Source organism: Plectropomus leopardus, chromosome 17, assembly GCF_026936395.1.
Source record: "Plectropomus leopardus strain MGB_pleo_1.0 chromosome 17, ASM2693639v1, whole genome shotgun sequence".
NCBI classification, from domain to species: Eukaryota; Metazoa; Chordata; class Actinopteri; order Perciformes; family Serranidae; genus Plectropomus; species Plectropomus leopardus.
In genome coordinates, this window is record NC_142192.1 from 17912009 (window position 1) to 17930120 (window position 18112).

At 40.4% G+C, this 18112-nt stretch overlaps 1 protein-coding gene across 1 annotated transcript in view; it reads right to left on the bottom strand.

Annotated features, from left to right (window-relative positions):
* The window catches only part of csmd2 (CUB and Sushi multiple domains 2), a 530601-nt gene that overhangs the window by 36225 nt on the left and 476264 nt on the right, over positions 1-18112 (bottom strand). Inside the window, exons 52-59 of the mRNA XM_042506230.2 lie at positions 10927-11115; positions 8061-8207; positions 5509-5697; positions 2563-2748; positions 2162-2356; positions 1672-1845; positions 1381-1554; positions 396-569 (exon numbers count right to left, since the gene is read on the bottom strand). Coding sequence (XP_042362164.1) covers positions 396-569; positions 1381-1554; positions 1672-1845; positions 2162-2356; positions 2563-2748; positions 5509-5697; positions 8061-8207; positions 10927-11115 — 1428 coding nt within the window. The remainder of the gene's footprint in view (positions 1-395; positions 570-1380; positions 1555-1671; positions 1846-2161; positions 2357-2562; positions 2749-5508; positions 5698-8060; positions 8208-10926; positions 11116-18112) is intronic.

Consider the following 18112-nt stretch of genomic DNA (forward strand, 5'->3'; position numbering starts at 1 on the left):
AGGTTATCTGCAGAAGATTACTGTAACAATTTCATTGCACACAACAAAATTCCACGAACTTTCCAAAACTTTCAATGATTTTTACTAATTCTATGACTTTTCTAAGCCTGGGAAATGTGACTGTGAAATTCCATGAATTGTCCAGCTTTTCCATGGCCATGGGAACCCTGTGTATAGCAACATGTCACTGTGCTGTGATCATAAATGCATTTCAGCGATGATTTATGTCTAACTGCCTTCTGCATCAAAAGGTACAAACAATCAGGCACATACATTCAGTCTGTGCTGACTCTTTGCATTCATCATTCATTTGTAGGCATGAGGTTCTCCAAAAATCACACATGCATTATCCCTCTGGACCAACAGATTAGCTTGTGCATCTACTTGACACTTACTTTTACACCTGGGGAGGGTGTGGCTCCACTGCCCATTGGCCTGGCAGGAAGATTTCACAGCCCCCTGCAGAACATATCCAATATTGCAGACAAAGCGCACGGCATCATTTAAGTTGAACTGGGTTCCTTGGGTCATACCAAAGGTGGGGTTACCAGGGTGACCACATGTGATGGCTAAAAAAAAAAAGGAGAAAGAAAATCATGGTTATACATTTGCAAAGAAGTTCAATTAAATCTAAAGGTTTAATATCAAACACCTGAATAAAGAAGGGCTGGATTTAAAAAGGTATTGTTGCAATAACAACAACAATGCTGTACAGACACAGCACTGAATGTAGACGGTGTGTAAAGATCCAAATTCTTTTTGCTTAAAACATTCTTGGATGGTAATTTGTTTCACAGAGAAATACAGTGTTTATTTTGGAATAATTACCCCATCTTTAGAAATGTCATGGTAAAACTTAGGCATGAGACACAGGTGGAGTTAAGAGTGTAATTTAAGCAGAAACTTTCTGTAAAACTGTTCAATAACAGGAGTTAATGGGTGATCAGTACCAGATGCCTCAGTTCCAATCACACTAAATTAGCGATTGGTATCAGCCTGATAAGAGCATCCCTAGGTAATAGATGTCTGCAGTGATTACAAATCATCGATCAGCAATAGTCTCGGAAGGTATTTCTTTTTTTACACCCCCATACCTGCCTGACATTTCACAAGGGGATAAGGTACATGGTGACATTTGCATTAGAACAGACAAAAAGTAAAAGCTGAACTGTTGATGATAGATCTTTACTTTTTTAGTCTAACAAATTCATTTTAAAAAGTCACCAGTCAAATGTCTCGATACCTTTGTTTTTTCTTTATTACCAGCCTAACTTGTTAGTCTAAAGCCCAAATCTGTTCATCTAAGCAGGTGAGAAGTCAAACTATACACTGTACCATACACATACACTGTTTTACTAATAACCAACTGCTGGCACTTACGGACACAGACAGGAGTACGTCCTGACCACCGGTGATCCTGTTCACAGATTCGCACCGACACCCCAATGAGACGAAATCCTGGGTTACACTGGTACACAACGCTGCCTCGATAGTTATAATTCTCCCCAATGATCTGTCCGTTCACAATGGGCTCCGGGGTGCCACAATGGCCAGCTATTGATGAATGAAGAAGAAAAGTCAAGGTCAAGGTCAGACGCTGGTGTTAACTTCTGAAGCAAACTAAACAGACTTTTTGATGTTATAATCATTTATGGGTGCTGAAGATCTCACCTAGACACTGGACCTGTGTTCCACTCCAAAGCCCATTAGACATACACTCTCGTACCCGAGAACCCACCAATGTATATCCTGTGTTGCAGGAGAAAATGGCAGTGGCTCCATAAACAGTCAGTGTTCCAATCTTGTTACCATTTGGTGGTGTCCCAAGGTCCCCGCAGGAGATGACTGAAATGAGAAAACAATATCATGTGTTACAATCCCATACGGACAAAAATAATCAACAACACTAATTTGTTTTGTGTGGAAAATGGTTTTGTTGGCTTTCATTCATTTTGTTTTGGTTAGAAGATTTGTGACTGTTTAGTTATGTTCTTTTTCGTAATGTCACAGTGGAATACCATACATTTGGATGCAATTATTTTTCATCCTTGTCAAATTACTTTTTTCCTGGCAAAGGTTTTTCTCTATTTCTTAGTGCAAATGAGGGCATTAACTCTTGAAACTGTTGGAAATTAGATCATTATGTGCAAGTTACACTTACTGTCGCAGACTGGCCGTGGATCTGGGTAGTTCCAGGTGCTGTTGGCCTGGCAGCGAATAACCCTTTGACCCCTGTAGTAATACCCTGGGTCGCATATGAGCATCATTATAGCATCATATTGGTTTTGGGTACCATAGATCAGCCTCCATCTCCCATGTTCCACAGCTGAGTGGCCGATATCAGGGCAGGTTACCGCTGGAAGGTCAGAGGATAAACAAATGTCATTAACTCAAATAGCTGTTTATGTTTGGTGCCGACAAATGACAAATGGGTTTTAATCTCAAACCTGCAGAAAATGTTTGGAACTCGGTGTAGGTTTTAAAACTTTAAATATGTCAAGGTTTAAGACTTCTGGTGGTAATACTGCAACTAAATAAAGTGAAAGCAAGAGATGTACTCACGAATACATCTGGGCGGGGCCTCAATGGGACTCCATCTCCCAGATTCCTGACAGATCACAGATGTGGTGACAGGCCCGGCGAGACGAAATCCTGAATTACACTGGTATGTGGCCCTGGCTCCTAAAGAGAAGTCCTGGCCTACAATACTGCCATTGACCGGAGGCACTGGCATTCCACAGGACATGACTAGAGGATAACGAGGAATGTAGAGGGAAGAAAAAACATAAAAAATGTGTTTGGTAGACTGAAAGCAAAGGTAGTGGAGTGTATTTAAATACCAATTTTGTATGCAGAGTGTCAGCTCACAATAGGCTTCCTCTGCAAACACAGTCTCAGAGTCATCATTGATGTGCAGTAAACATTAGCTCAGGCAGCCATCTGCACAATTGTAAACAATCAAGTCTAGAGGGAGCACATGCAATTCAGGTAGAGATTACACCTGAGGCAGACTTGACCAGGCACTGAATGGCTGCCCTGCTGCTCTCAGTTTTTGCTTCAGCTGGTATTATTAAATCAAATTGCTAACTTTTTGTCATAGTTGCTGAAACTGTTACTATATACACATATTTATACGTGAGACAGAGGATCTGTGAAAAATATATTATTCTGGTCCCTCGAATTGCTTCTAATCGCCTTACCTCATGTGAACGAAACAAGCGATCGATCAGAGCCAAGGAGTGTTTAACGCACCTGTCAATCATGTCATTCACTGCTCAGGAACTGCGGCAAAACTGTCAAACTAGGCAGCACGGATCGAATATGAATCAAGATTCTGTTACTGCACTGAACATTTCTCACCTCAAATGTTTTCATAATCATATTTCAGTGTACTGTTTAGTTATAAAAAGAGAACGTTTACTCGGGGTGGTGGGCAGAGCACTGTTTCGGCTCAGCCATTTCCAACATGGTGGCTCAGTCAAAACTTTCTTATTTTACATCTAAAGAATGCACTAAAATGTTTCTTGAAGCAAGAAATGTGCAATGGAGTGACAGAATGTTGATTCATATTTAATCAGCGCTGTGTGACAGACATGATTGACAGCTGCACTACAGACTCCTTAGCTCTGACCAGCTGTTTTTGGTGCACCGTGGCTGATTCGAGTAAATGCCATCAAAGGCAGCAGGAGAAATAATGTGATTTTTTCCGACTATCTGTCTCATTTAATACTTTGTAGATGTTGTGACAGTTTCAGCAGTTACGACTATAGTTATTTTTATACAAGTTATCAAGTATAGCTTCAATAACTCTGGTTGAAAATTAGACTCTGGAAGAAGATCTTTCAGATTTAAGCGTTTGTGATGGAATATAACAGAATATCTGAACCCAAACCAATGGAGAACTCACTTAATATGTAAATCAATGAATGGCGCAACAGCATCACAGTGTTGTAAAATCTAAAATAACATTTTGTACAAGTTGTATGTTAAAGTGGATACATCTTGCCTTAATAGCTATGATTTTATATATACTTTTAACTTTGCTAATTTCTTGTGTCAGTCTCAGTTGAAAGAACCTAAATGCTATTGTTCTTTCAATCACTGAAAAAAGTGAGAGCTGTGACAAGCAGATAACTGTGACTATAATCCATAAGACTGACATATCAAACAATTCAGCTCAGGTAAACCAAATATCATTAATCTGATGCAATGTTATCTTCAAAGTGATTCTGAGGAATGGTGAAGTGAGCTTCCTTGAAGCATGCCTAAGGCTGAGGGGCTGTTGGTGATGGCACACTGTCAGCTGAAATCATACTTTGATCCAAAGCAAATGGATTCAGTGATCGTTTTTTCAATCAACTTAAATCAGAATGACTGAACTTACAAAATCCATTTTGCTACAGACATGTTTTTTTAGCTTAGTTTGGCATGAATGTTAAACTCTTGTTTTCAAGGTTCATTTCATCCCTTTTAAGATGTGCAACTAAATGCCAAATGAGCTCAGTCACAATGATATCAACAAAATGTGACTTAAGGAAAATTCTTGACAAGCTGAGCAGCATTAGCCATGTGAAACTGTCCTGCCAAACTCACCTAAATCAAAGGAGCACCTAACCCCCAAATGACCATTTGTGCATCAATTACTCACCCTGTATAACATTGTATTTGGGAAGAAAACTTATTTTTTCTCACATGCCTCAGGTGAACAAAGACTTCATAAATGGAGAAAATTCTTGATGAATTTGAGTGTTAGGGGCCATGTTTAACAACAACAAAGCTACATGAATACATCCATTTCAAAACTCTTACAGAACATGTGCAATATAATCCAAGTACTTGTATGTTTAGTACTTCCCAAAAGTGGCTTTTTGAAGGGGAACTCTTTTTAAAGCCAAACCCTACTGGTAAAAAACAAAATTGAACCTTACTGAACACAGGAGCTGCTGGTTTATTGTATTACTTTGGTGTTTTGAAAGGTTAGTTTGGATCACCAAAGTCACACAATAACACAAACAAATTAGACATCTAGGTAGTGGTAGACCAGCCGCCTCAGTTCAGTGAGGCAAAATTACTGTTTTAATCGACGGAATCTGGCTTTGAAGAGAGCATAGATAAGTTTCACTCTCAGTTCCCCATTGGAAAGGGCTGTCTGTTTGGGAAGTACTGAACATACAACTGAATAAAGGAGACCTGGATTATAATGCACACGTTTTGTGATAGTTTTTTAACAGATGTTTTGATATACGTAGTTTTGATGATGCCAAGCATGAACCCCTACAACTCAAGTATTTTCTCCTTTTTTGGATCCTACATTCATTGTGAAGGCATTCCAGAAAAAAAAAAAAAATTCACAAATTCAATGTCACACTGGGTGAGAAACTGATATGCAAATGATCATTTATGGAGTGAAATATTCCTTTAAGAAAACTTTCTGTGTCTATGTTTTTCTTCACAACTTCCAACCCTCTCTGCCTCCCTCATGATCTGCTACTATGATTGCAACCTTACCTTGGCAAAGGGGCACTGGTGCATTCCACTGGTAGGTCCCCTGTGCAGTCCGGGTGCATGTGGAACTGCTCTGACCAATAAGGCGGAAGCCTTGGTCACAGTTGAAGCGAAGTGTGCTGCCCAGCTTAGTGCCGGTCAGACTGTGCACTGTGCCATTCACAGGGTTGTTCGGAGGGCTGCAGTAGGCCGCTATAAAAAAAGAAAAGGTGAAGATATAAATAAGAGTACCAATAAAATCAAGAGCAACAAGCATAAAAACCCAATAATGATGCAAGATGATGCAAGTTTGTGTTGAGGAGGTGAAGGATTAATGCGCCCTCAGTAACACAGAGCCCCCAATCTCTTTTGCATCTGTCTTCTCTGCCTGGCGTGGTAAAGGAGGATATGTATTAATACAAGCGCTACAACACAATCTCTTTAAGGCAAAAACTGCAGACTAGAGACAAGGAAAATTGATTAAAGGAAACTAATGTGCTGCAAAGCGAAACTGGAGTTTGTCAGCAGCAGCAGAGGAGGATCGTAAAAGTGATGGATATATAATAACAGGAACAAAGTATCTGTTTTTGTTTGTTGGCTAAATTGGCCGCTGCAATAATCGTTTATCATCCCAAATGGTGGCAGCAACAGGTCCATGGTTTTCAAAGAAAGGGACACTCTGAGGCCTGAATTGCATTTTGTAGATCTTAAGATAACATGACATCACCACACACCTACTGGAAAATAAATAAGAACACACACTGTGAAAAAAGAAAACATTGTGATGCAACAGTACGTGGTTATGAGACATAAAATGGTTCTCATTGTGAGAAGAGATTAGGACTGAAGTGCATTATCCATTACACTTAATCACTATGACCACATTACAGTTCTATAAAAACGCAGATTCAGAGTCAAGCCACTCACATGTGGCAATGAAAACGGCCTCCCTTTTTAAGTCAGCGGGAATTTTTAGCACCATGCAATCAGATAAAACTCCTGTTCAGTATAAAAACTTACAGCCATGTCAGCGGTGCAATATGTATTCAGCGTTTTATGGGATGTTGCTGTCTCACACAAATTGTTCCAACGAGACAGAGAATGTGAGACTTTTCAAGTGAGCTGACAGTTCATTTTGTGGAACTGAAGTTAGATAAAACAGACTTTAGGTGGAATATGACACTGAGGTTCACCAAAAAAGAAGTTAGATTTTTTGGTAGATAAAACACAGTAGCTGTACTTGATGCTTTTGCCATTTTTTTTAAGTGTAGCATTCAAGTTTGAAGCACATGTCCACTCCAGAATCATCAAGGGATGAATTCTCATTAATGCCCCCCCTTGGTGGCTACGTGGGTAAAGAATTTAACACCCTTAAACTCAATGCTTCAATCCAATGATATTAAATACACCAACTGAGCTACTATATGTTTCCTGGCAAGGCCTTCTCCTGTCAATCACTGTGACAGAGCCACCCTTGAGTTCAATTCTTCACTTCTGTCTGTGTCTAACTCATTTGCTCCTCTCTCTGTGTTCCTCGCTCCTTCCCTCTCTGCCTGTTATAGTACATAGCTCGTCTCACTGCAATCAGCCTTGCAGCTCAGAGGACTAAGATCTACATTGGCAGGTGACTGGATTGGAATAGATAATAGAGAGGAGGAGAATAAAGGAGGGAGGGGGGTAGTGATACAGACAAAGGGAAGGACATATGAGCATAAGGAGACACTAAGGAAGATAGTGACAGAGCCAGACTTTGAGTGAGACGACAGAGGAACAGTGAGAGAGGCTACGGATGGAGTGAAAGAAGTGAAATGGCCAGTTGCTAGAGGAGGTGTCTGCAACTTGGTGATGGAAGACCGGTCCATGGAGAGAAAAAGACAGACTGATGAAGAACACAGACAAAAACATGACTCTGCCTGTGCCATCTGCTTCTTTCTCCCCACCAAGGTACTACAGAAGGCGACTCCATATTGACCACGGCAACTTGTGAGTTGTCAGCCATCACTAAGCCTGCTATGGCAAAATCCATCATGGCAAAAAAAAAAAGTAAGAGAGGCAGGAGAGGAAAAAAAAGGGCAGAAAATGACAGAACATCCGGTTTGGGAGACAGAGAGCTCCACTGAGAGGAGGAGGGAGACAATTAGTCAATCTGGCTGAGTGGTGTTGATATAGAACGGAGGGAGCCTTTTAAATATTTACACAGTCATAATTCAGAGCGAGTTATGCAGGTGTCGTATACCAACAGATCTTTCTTGGGAACAGGACAGAACAGAAGAATAATAAGCAATACAAGGAACAGCGTTCACTAATTCCCAGGCCCGAGCAGCACAGCGAGGAGTGCTGCAGATGTCTGCCGCCCCCGGTAGGTTGTCATGGAGATGGGTCATATTTCTAGCCATTTCAGCTGCGGTTGGCAGCCCAAATGTTTGTCTTGTTGACACAGTATGCTAAAGGCACCTCTGATGAGACTGAACATGCAACCATGTCTGGAAGTAACAATGTTCTTCTGGTAATCAATCCTAAATGAAATCACATTTTATAAAAATCTTCAGGCTGGTGTGTGCCTGGTCTTGACTCACCTGAGTAGCGTATGCGAAAGCCTTTGTGGCTGGTAGTGTGATCGAAGGACCAGTGCAGGTAGACTTTGTTACTGGAGCTGGTGATGCTCAGCGGGTTGGAATAGTTACCACTGAGAGTAATCAGGAGAGGGCTCTGTCTGGATGGACCTGAGGTGAGAAAGAAAGAGAGAAAAAACAAAAATATGAAGAAGAATCGATCTTGAAAAGTCTCATAAATGTGTCCATGCATTTGTTTACAGTATGCTTGACTACTGTAACAGTGTCTTTACAAATCTCCCTAAAAAAAATCAATCAGACGATTCAGAACGCTGCTGCTGCTCGAGTACTCACTAAGACCAAGAAAGTGGATCACATCACTCAAGTTCAGAGGTCTTTAACACTAGCTTCCTGTCTCTCAGAGAACTGATTTCAAAATACTGCTGTTGGTTTTACAAAGAACTTACGTGTTTAGGGCCCAAAATACATTTTTGACCTTCTGTGAATCCTCTCAGGTTGATGTATCTGTTTGTGCTTTACATGGATATGTAGTAGGCACATGTATACATATATACAGTATATGCGTACAAGTGATACATTTATTAGTGCGAATACTATTATTATCTGAGTAAAGCATTCTTTTTTTATTATTTATTATTTATTATTATTTTATTATTATTATTATTCATTTTCCTGTCTTACTTATTTCTGTATTTTTTTGGCCTTTTTTTTCTCTATTTATTGTACGACTTAGACATCACAGGTCATCCTAAGCGAGCCAGCGTGGGGAGGGGAGGGAAGGATTAGACAATATGTTAATTGTCCTCTTGGGGTTTCAATACCTGCAAAATTTGTAAAACATGTTGACACATTTGGATGAGATGCTGCTATGTCTATATATGATTTTTATTTAGTTTCTCTGCAGAGTATTAATAATAAATTCTGCAAAGAAACTAAATAAAAATTTGATCACAAAAATAGGAATCCTCTCAGGTTATCTGGGACGGGTCCGCTCTGTCTCCAGAGAGTCAAGACTAGACATGGAGAAGCAACATTTGCTTTATGTGCACCCCATATCTGACACAAGCTCGCAGAAAATTGCAAGTCTGCTGCAACTCTAAGAAAACTTCTCTGATTTCTGCTGTCTTTTTATTAAATCCAAAACTTAACGTTTTTAAACCGCACTGTAACTTTTATTCTTGTATGTCATACCTGTGATAATAGATTTTATAATTTGTTTTTATTTTCTATTCTCTAGCTCTTTAATGGCAATTTAACTGCATTTCAATGTCCTTTAAAATGTCTTCCTTTTGCACTTAGTCTCAGTGCTTTTGATGTTTTATGTAAAACACTTTGAATCGCCTTGTTGCCGAAATGTGCTTTAGAAATAAACTTGCCTTACCCAAAAAGAAAAGCGATAATACTTTTGTATAAACCACAACAAGCACTGGGTCTTCAAAAAAACAGTGTGTGTGTTCAATCATGTACACACTTAAATCTGAACACTAATTTGAATAGCATTTTCCTAGTGAATGCAAATTGATAGAATAGAGAATATCATTTATAAAAAAAAACTCATTTTGCACAGATTTATTTTTTTAAGTCTAAATTTTAAAATGAATATCATTTTCCCTAGCTGTGGCTTTTTGAAGGATTGAGCATTTTGTTACACTTGCAGTAAAATCAAAAGTTGCTAAGCCTAATTGTGGATAAAAGATTTCTTTCCATAATTGGCTTGGCAGCCCCAAGGTTAGCAAATGTCTGTTCCCCTCCACTCGGCACAAGATAAAAAGCACTAATCAGGAACACTAGTGTGTACGTCCGCCATTTTCTCAGAGCAGCCTGGCAGAGTTGCTGACTGTGCCTCTAATCACATGCAAATATACAAGGCAGATGTAGATGTTCTGTCACCATGAAAGGGAGCCTGTGTGTGATTCTCTGTTAGTAGATGCAGAGAGCTTTGTTAGGGACGGAATATTCAGCTGTCCGGCGTATTTCAGCCTTTAATTGTGGATATTTGTGAAAATTAGTCTTTGGCAATGGAAGTGTGAGGGGAGGTGGGACACATGGACATTGGGTCAATAGAAGAGAGAATTGTTGATGTAGTGGGCATCACTCAGACCAGGAGCTCGATGCATAAATGACCTGTGCACACAAAAACCGTGCACACTCTTTTCCCCTTACATTAACTGTTTTTTTTATAAAGGAGGAATGTGCGGTGAGAATGTGTGCACCTTATGCATACTTCAGAGCAGGCGTATACACAATTTTTACCGAGCTGCAGGTTAGATGTTAGATTAAATATAAATCGAGAGATGGACGACATTGTTTTTAGGATGTTTGCTAATTTCACTGACTGTGTTATTATTTTTGAAAGTTACACTCTGTTCTGTAAAATGTGTATCAAGTGCACATTTGTAGATTCAATTTTAAATTATTTTTGAGTGATTCATTTTATCATTATTTCTATTTACACCATTGCAGAAACTTGGTGATTCGACGCAGTTGCTGAAATTGCTCTCTCTTTACAGTATTTCTCACTGATAGGTCTGATGAGTGGTGAGGGGGCACAAGTATCAAGAAGCAAATGTATGTTTAAGGATGTTTCTGCATCCCTTCATGGGACGCAGTGATGAACATTTATAAACCAGAATGAGGCGTACACATCTTTGTAAATCTGATGAAAAGAATGTGTATGCACTTTTCTGCCTTTGTGTGTACACACGGTTTTAGTCGTGAATCTACACAGACTTCTATGCATCTGGCTACTGCAATGTAACAGGATGCTCAGTTCAACTCTTACTAATAAAGAAAAGTAAAATGTAAAATAATCATTATGCTGCATAATTAAAATACATGATACTGATGCTGAACAGATGAAGGGACTCACCATCAAAGATTTCAAGCTCATCAAACTGACGGCTGGTCTGGAAATGCTCTATAGTGAAGGTGATGTTGTAGCCAGGTTCCACTTTGACGACCCAGGAGCAGGACTCAAAGTGAGGGAAACCGCTGCCTGGTGACTGGCTCATGATGACACCTGTGGAAGCTGTTAGCACCTCATTCATTGGACAAGTCACTGTTGAGAGAAATAAGAGGCAGAGACCAAACAAAATCCAATTAATTGGAATTGTAAAAACAATGGTTTGTTGATGTTTTGCTGTTCTATGTTGTTTCATAATTGCACACAACCTCTAATTCTTTTTAGTGAATTTAATTTACCTTGAAGCATAAATTGGATTGGTTAGACCCATGCTGTTGCTGGAGGGCAACTCAATATGACTAAAAGCATAGCTAAGTTAATTGTCATCCTGGTCCTGATGCTGTTGCAGGAAACAAAGCTGTCCACACTAAGTCAGTCCAGAAATGACTTATGTATTGTATAACATTATTGAATTGCCATGAGCATATTCCCTCCTCCTTGCCCATTGTCAGTTTGTGACAGATGTGATGTTAACTTGCTGGCTAACACTCACATCTGCCTGAAAGTCCTATTACTGTAGCACGTCTGGGCGGACCACATCCATCCACTCGCCAAATTTACTCTGTGACATCCTTTGACATTTCCTAGTGGTTTCAGTCTGTATTATCAGACGTTACACAGCGCTCCTGTCTGTTGCGTTTTTGCCGCGATGCTGTGAAGCCAGCCTCTTAATCTGCCAGAGCTGTCTGCATACACAGTGGAAACCCCAAAAAACAAACTGCAACATGAAAGGAAGCCAATGCTGCAACGACGACACAATGCAACTGCTGCACAGTTTTTTCCTTCCCATTGTTTTTGCGGCTCACTTAATGGGGCTGAGGAGATGGACTGTGAAATAACTCTTTCCACAGCAGGGGAAGATACACGTTTGCTCTTTTTGTAGCTAAAATAGATAACATTTACTTACATGAAGTAAATTTTCTGTCTTAAAAAATTAACTGTTTTGTACTGTATATCACTCAGGGTTCCCACACATGTCCATAGACAAAATTTCCATGACTTTTCCAGGTTGTCCATGACCTTTGGAACCCTGATCACTACTTCCCATAAGGAAAAGAGTCCTAAGGGCCTACTCTGACATACATTATAGTATGAACTGTTTTGATATTGAAACCGTGCTGGAAGTCAACGCAACAGCTTGCTAAAGAGCTCTACAGTTAACAAAAGATCATTTCAGAAAAAAACTTTTATTTATCTTGTTAAACACCAGCCAGGGGCTTTACTTATTTTAATAGTAGAAACAACAGAACACACAATAAGATGCTGCAAATGTGATTAATGCCGCTTCAAAATGCATGTGACCAGGTGTTTTTGGCATGCATGTGCATTTTGTGTGCGTGTGTTTGTCAACCAAATATGGCAGAAAATCTAGTCAGGGGTATAAATGCCCCTGTTGTTTGCCACAATTTGAATACTGGAGCCTGTTCTGCCTCAGGTTAAGGCAGCACTTGGCACTTGCAGGTCCTTCATTACAGTGGTGAAAAAAATACTGAACGTTCGCAATCACATTCAAGCAGCACCTCCTTTGTGGGACAAAGTGTAAACTTGCTTTTGTGTATGTAGTTTGGGCCGTGTGTTTTTGTCAATGCACTGGTGTGTGTGTGTGTGTGTGTTTGTGTGTGTCTTGGCTTGTTCAACCTCCTCTCTGTGTGCTCATAGGGGAAGAGATTATTAAATTCACAGGAAAAACATTGTGGCACACAGCCTAGGTTAAACAGCATTTGCAAATAACTCTTAGCTTTGTTATTTTTACCTTGCTTGGTGTGTCAACTAGGTGGATTTACTGCCTCAGGAAATTTCAGATAATGTCAGGTTAGCTGTCACTCACAAGGTATGTTAAAATGAGGTATGTTTCTGTCAAATGCTTTCGCCGCATCTTTTCGCTGTTCATTGTATTTGTATTAACTGCAAATCCCAAACAAATATTGTCACAAGACAAACAAACACTAAATATCAGCTAATGATGGTCAAGACACTTTTATCTTAGTGGCTTTTATGCCTATATTAAAAAGTGAACAGTAGAAAGATCACAGTTAATGAGGGGAGAGAAAAATGGTGAATGACATGCAACAAAGGTCCCCAACTGGGATCAAACCCCTTGGGCACCAAGATGCCCCATGAAACAGTAGCTGTTTCTCAAAACATCTATTGCTTGCATATAATACAATTTTCATAGCACGCACAGTAATAATACTGTAGTACCATCTAGGGCTAACACCTTCTGTTCGGATGGTTGATTGGTTGGTTTATTGATATTGTTTTGTCAAATGAAATCTCATTGGTCAGACAATTGCTGGTATTGGTTCCATAAAGACATGTTTCCCCCAAAGTGTGTTTTTTGTTTGTTTGTGGTTCAGTACATTTGTGTGACATTTGTGGTTATGCCTCGCCTCTGCTCCCCTGTGTGAAGTGACAGTGACGAGTGCTTTGCTTTACAATGAGTCGCTGAACATTTTTCAAATCTGATTTTTTTAATAGGAAAAATTCATAAAAATTCACTGAAGACATTCAATGTTGGATTTATCATTGTGGATTTATTTTTACAAAGTCTTGAAAAAGACATCGTAATTCAAGACTGGATTACAAAGCATCTGAAAGGGTCAAGATCGCACCGGAACCCATGCTGAAGCTACATGATGGCTAACGTTTGCTTCTGGGTTGAAAAAATGAAAGTCTCTTGCACCCAGGAATATTTAACGTTGCTGTCTGTAGGTCCTTTCTGACAATGCAGACCACAAAGTGATCTTCTACAATGCCAAGTATTTCAAATTTTTTGATGCTTTGTGGCAAAACAGACTTGCCCACACAGATCAGCAGAAAAATACTTCGCTTCAGCAATGATGTACACAGTTTATTTTTTATATAACGTTACATTACACGTCCCATTTATTTTAACCTTTTGGACCGCTGCATAAGGCATTCCACTTCCCCAAACACAGACTTTACTTGCCCTGGGCAAATGTTAATGTTGAGCCCTGTAAAAATGCTTTGGTGGACACTCAACTCAATCAGGTAGAGTGCACTCAGTGCACTGTGGTGGATTTAGTTAATCTGGATATAATGTGCAGAATTTCTACCCGCCATCGACCAATCGATTGGTTGAGGAGTCCATGGAATTTAAGTCGACCAAGTTTTTCTTTGGTTGATAACAGCCCTAGTGCCATCATGTTGAATATGCAGGAACTACAAATATACGCTTTTATTGTCTTACTTTGGAAGCAGAAGTGACAGTAATCTATTCTCATCCCAATTCCAAGAAGTCTGTGAAATCATTTATAACCTGAAGCACCTCTGTGGATGTGAGTCAAAAAGCTTAAATCCATCACTGATAGTGAAACTGATTGTGCTGGAAAGTAGGACATAAAATCTGAGAGTGAAGTTCATTAACCAATCAATTTCCTGAGGATGAGATGTGTGTTGTCAGTGACCTTTCAGAAAGCTCCAACATGTTTTCAAAACTGCCTTCAGCTCGTCTTGGAGCTGATGGAGACAGACAGGCACGGGCTCTTATCGATAGGCTGCTACTTATTAAACTAATCCACTTTGAAATGAAGCATAACTCTGTTTGGCTGTAAACAAAAGGGTATTAGGGGACAAATCTGACAGCTGGAAAAAAAAAGGCAACTTCAACACGCAAGGTGAGATCAACATTGATAGGGCTCAAAATGAAATTTCCCTTTAATGAGACAGGGAATGGAATAAACTGGGAGCAGGAGTGGCAATCTGTGAGACATCCTCTCCGTTTGTGTATAAATTGCTTATGGTATGCAACAGCCAGCCTCCCAATAAAATAAGATGCTGTGGAAGGCTTCTGTTCAGCGACGAGCACAGATGCACACACATTTGCATTTGTACATGTACATGTGTATACTCCAGTATGGATGAGCACATGCATAAAGACCCAATACGTCAAGCTTACATCGCTGTTGAGACGACTTGACTCATGTTGGTATTTAATTAGCATAAGCCGTGGAGCGATAACGAGCTGATTGAAGGGGATGGGCCACAACATAAGCATTAGCGTGGATCAGGACCTAACAACTCTGAGAAGTCAGGAAGGACAATGAAGATGTAAAAAGGGGCAGCTGTAATCCATTCAGTGGGACTAAAAGAAAGGAGCTGGGGCAAAAAAATAATAATCTAGGGAACAAAAAGGAGACAGGCGGAGAGTCGAGGGAGGGCGAAAGGACCGAGTGGGATGAAGAAAGCGAGTTAGCTGGGAAACTAATGTGATGGGTGATTATGCAGGTTTTAACCAGAACTCTGTCTGGGGGATAAACACAGGGATTTTGGATCATCAGAGCTCATTGTGTTTCATTAATAAATTCAAGCAACACTTTGTACCAATGCCGTTGCTTTGTGTGTGTGTGTTTGTGTGATGCTGGAACTCCCCGTGGTCTCAGCCGACAGCAGATGCAGTCGAGGGCTGTTGGTCCAATATAACCATTTTTAATCAAATGGAAGGCAAATCAAATAATGCGCAAACCAACTGGTTGCTCCAAAGGCAGGAAACACAAGAGAGGCTAAACCCATTTGCCGTTGTGACTGGCAACATTTCTCCGTATTAAATAAAGAAAAAAAAGTGTCTGTCTGTGTGTGTATGGTGGTGGATTTTATCTAGTGTGTGTCAGTGATGGGAGAAAGCTGGGACAGAGAAAGACAGATCTGGGTATTGATAGACACCTGTGGGTAAAAGTGACAATACATTGCACTGTGTTGTTGTGTTTTGAACCCGCCTCAGAGAAAGACAAAAACAAAAAGACAACAGGGAATAAAGGGGAATGTGTGTTACATAAGAACAGAAGCTAGTGAGTCAGGGGAGGGAAGTGGTGAGTGAAAGGGGGGGGGATGCAGAGGATGAGAGGATACTGGAGCTGAGGGGCAAGCAACACTGCAGAACCGCCTGTAGGATCCAGTGCTGCTCTCTGGTAGACTATCACAATGACAGCAGCCACTGCTGTGTAACCCAAACACACACCAGACCAGTGTGTATGTTTATACAGTAAATGTGCAATGTGTGGAATTGAATGTGTATGCGTGTGGGGGGACAGCTAGACATGCCGGGAGGGCTGTCAGAGCTAGAAGTGGTGATTTGATAGGTGCAGCTGCAGCCGGCATGTCCCCTGCATTTCAATGAGCTGCGCACTTCGTCTCTTCGTTGCCCTCCAACTAAGTCTCACCCTGTCTCTCTTTCTCGCCTCCCCTTTTAACTCCTGTCCTACTCTCACTTACTCGCCATCCCTCTGCTCATTTAGCAGTCTCTTGGCTACCCTTCCAGACAGGCTTTTTCCTCAAGAATCCTGCTCATTCAGACTAATCTCAAACTTATCTCTTCTCTATCATACGCGCCAGTCTTCTCCTCTTCCTTCACATTAGCATCGGTCTGTTGTCTCACTGTCCTCTCTGCACTCAACTTCCTCTCACTCAGCTCCTTCAGCTTCTCCTCTCTATCACCCTGCTCTGTCTATGCAGGCAAAATGACAGCTTGCAGGCAGAAGGAGCATGGTGGAACTGTTTGTCCCCAGTACAAGAGTCTCTCTCCGCATAAGAGAAACAATTAACGGGCTACACAAGCCGTGAACAAAAAGTGCAGAACTGCAAGTAAATGCATTTAAATGTTACTGAATTACACTTGGACTTTTCAAGACACAGATTTGTTTCTCGTTGCAAGTCAAAGCTGTAAGCATGAAATTTTCAGAAATTCAAATACAAGGCAATGTCAGTGGATGTTTTCACTTGTCTCAACTGCAGATCTCTCCAGGTGCAGTGAAGGGTTAGCAGGCAAAAGGCAGAACTTCATAGAGTGAGAATGAACACACATACACACAAAAGATTTCCCTTATTGCTTTTTTTTCTCACTTCAGTTTCGATACTCTCAGCCGCCTCTGTATCCTGGTTACTTTGTTCCAAGTCTTTTATTAAGCTTCTCTTTCCCTTTCAATGTCCTCTTTCTTTCACCAACTCTTCTTCCTTTTTCCATCTCATGCTAAGAGCATTTGAATATTTTTCCTATTTAGCACTCCAAATTAGTTGCATTCATCAAAATCCGCCTACTCTCCTTCGTCCACCAGATAACCCAAACATACAAAACCACAATGACAAAGCAAGACAGAGGGAAAAAAGAATGAAGATGGTTTGACAAAAAGAAAGCAAGAGAGTCAACGATACATGGTTATGTGATATTTTGACGCAGAGAAAAAAAACTTAGGGACCCCTCTATAAACCCAGTCTCTTGCCCAGAGGAAAAGTGTTGCACATAACATACAGTATGATGATGATGCAGTGTGCTGGGAACACTGCACTCATTGATTCCTCTGGGAGGATGATATCTCAGCATGTAGAGAGCGCCACAGCAGCCATCCTCAGCCTCATGGGAGCCAAGTATCATCCACAGAGATGGAGAGTGCTACCAAACTGATATGTGGTTGCAGCTCCATGACTACAGGCAGAAAGAGCACCCACGGGAGCCAGAAATAAAGCAAAACTCAAACTACTGCATGAGACTGTGATTACAGAGAAATTATATTGGCTACCTATAACCCTGCTGAAAATAAACTCACAGGGTAGCTGTTTGGCAGAGGGACACAGTGTGTCACCTGTGTTGTGATATATTTGTGAAACACAATGACTTGTCAGGACTTGAAAATTAGATGATACATCTCAAGGACCTTATTCTGCAAACAATAAAATGTACTGACTATGTAGTATAGAGACAAAGTTGCTACTGTTTTTGGAAAGAGTGCATATGCAGCACTATATGGCAAGCCCATACAAACAGCCTTTATCCTGTGAGTAAGACTCATCTTTTAGTAATATTTAACAGCTGTATCTACTGTTTCTATGCTGGAGCACACAGCGGCCTGTACGTTTTGGACTTTTAAAGAGCCCGTTTGCTACTTTTTGATCAGCTACAATGCATTTGCAAGGAAGTTCAGCCACAGAGATGATACAGATTCACTTGAATACTTTGAATAATGGTTATTCTGTGCCATCCTGTTGCCCAGAGAGATACGAACAAAAGCTCTGAATTATTTTTAAACACGTTCCACTGTTCATTTTACTTTAAATGATGGCTGAGCATAATTTACAATAT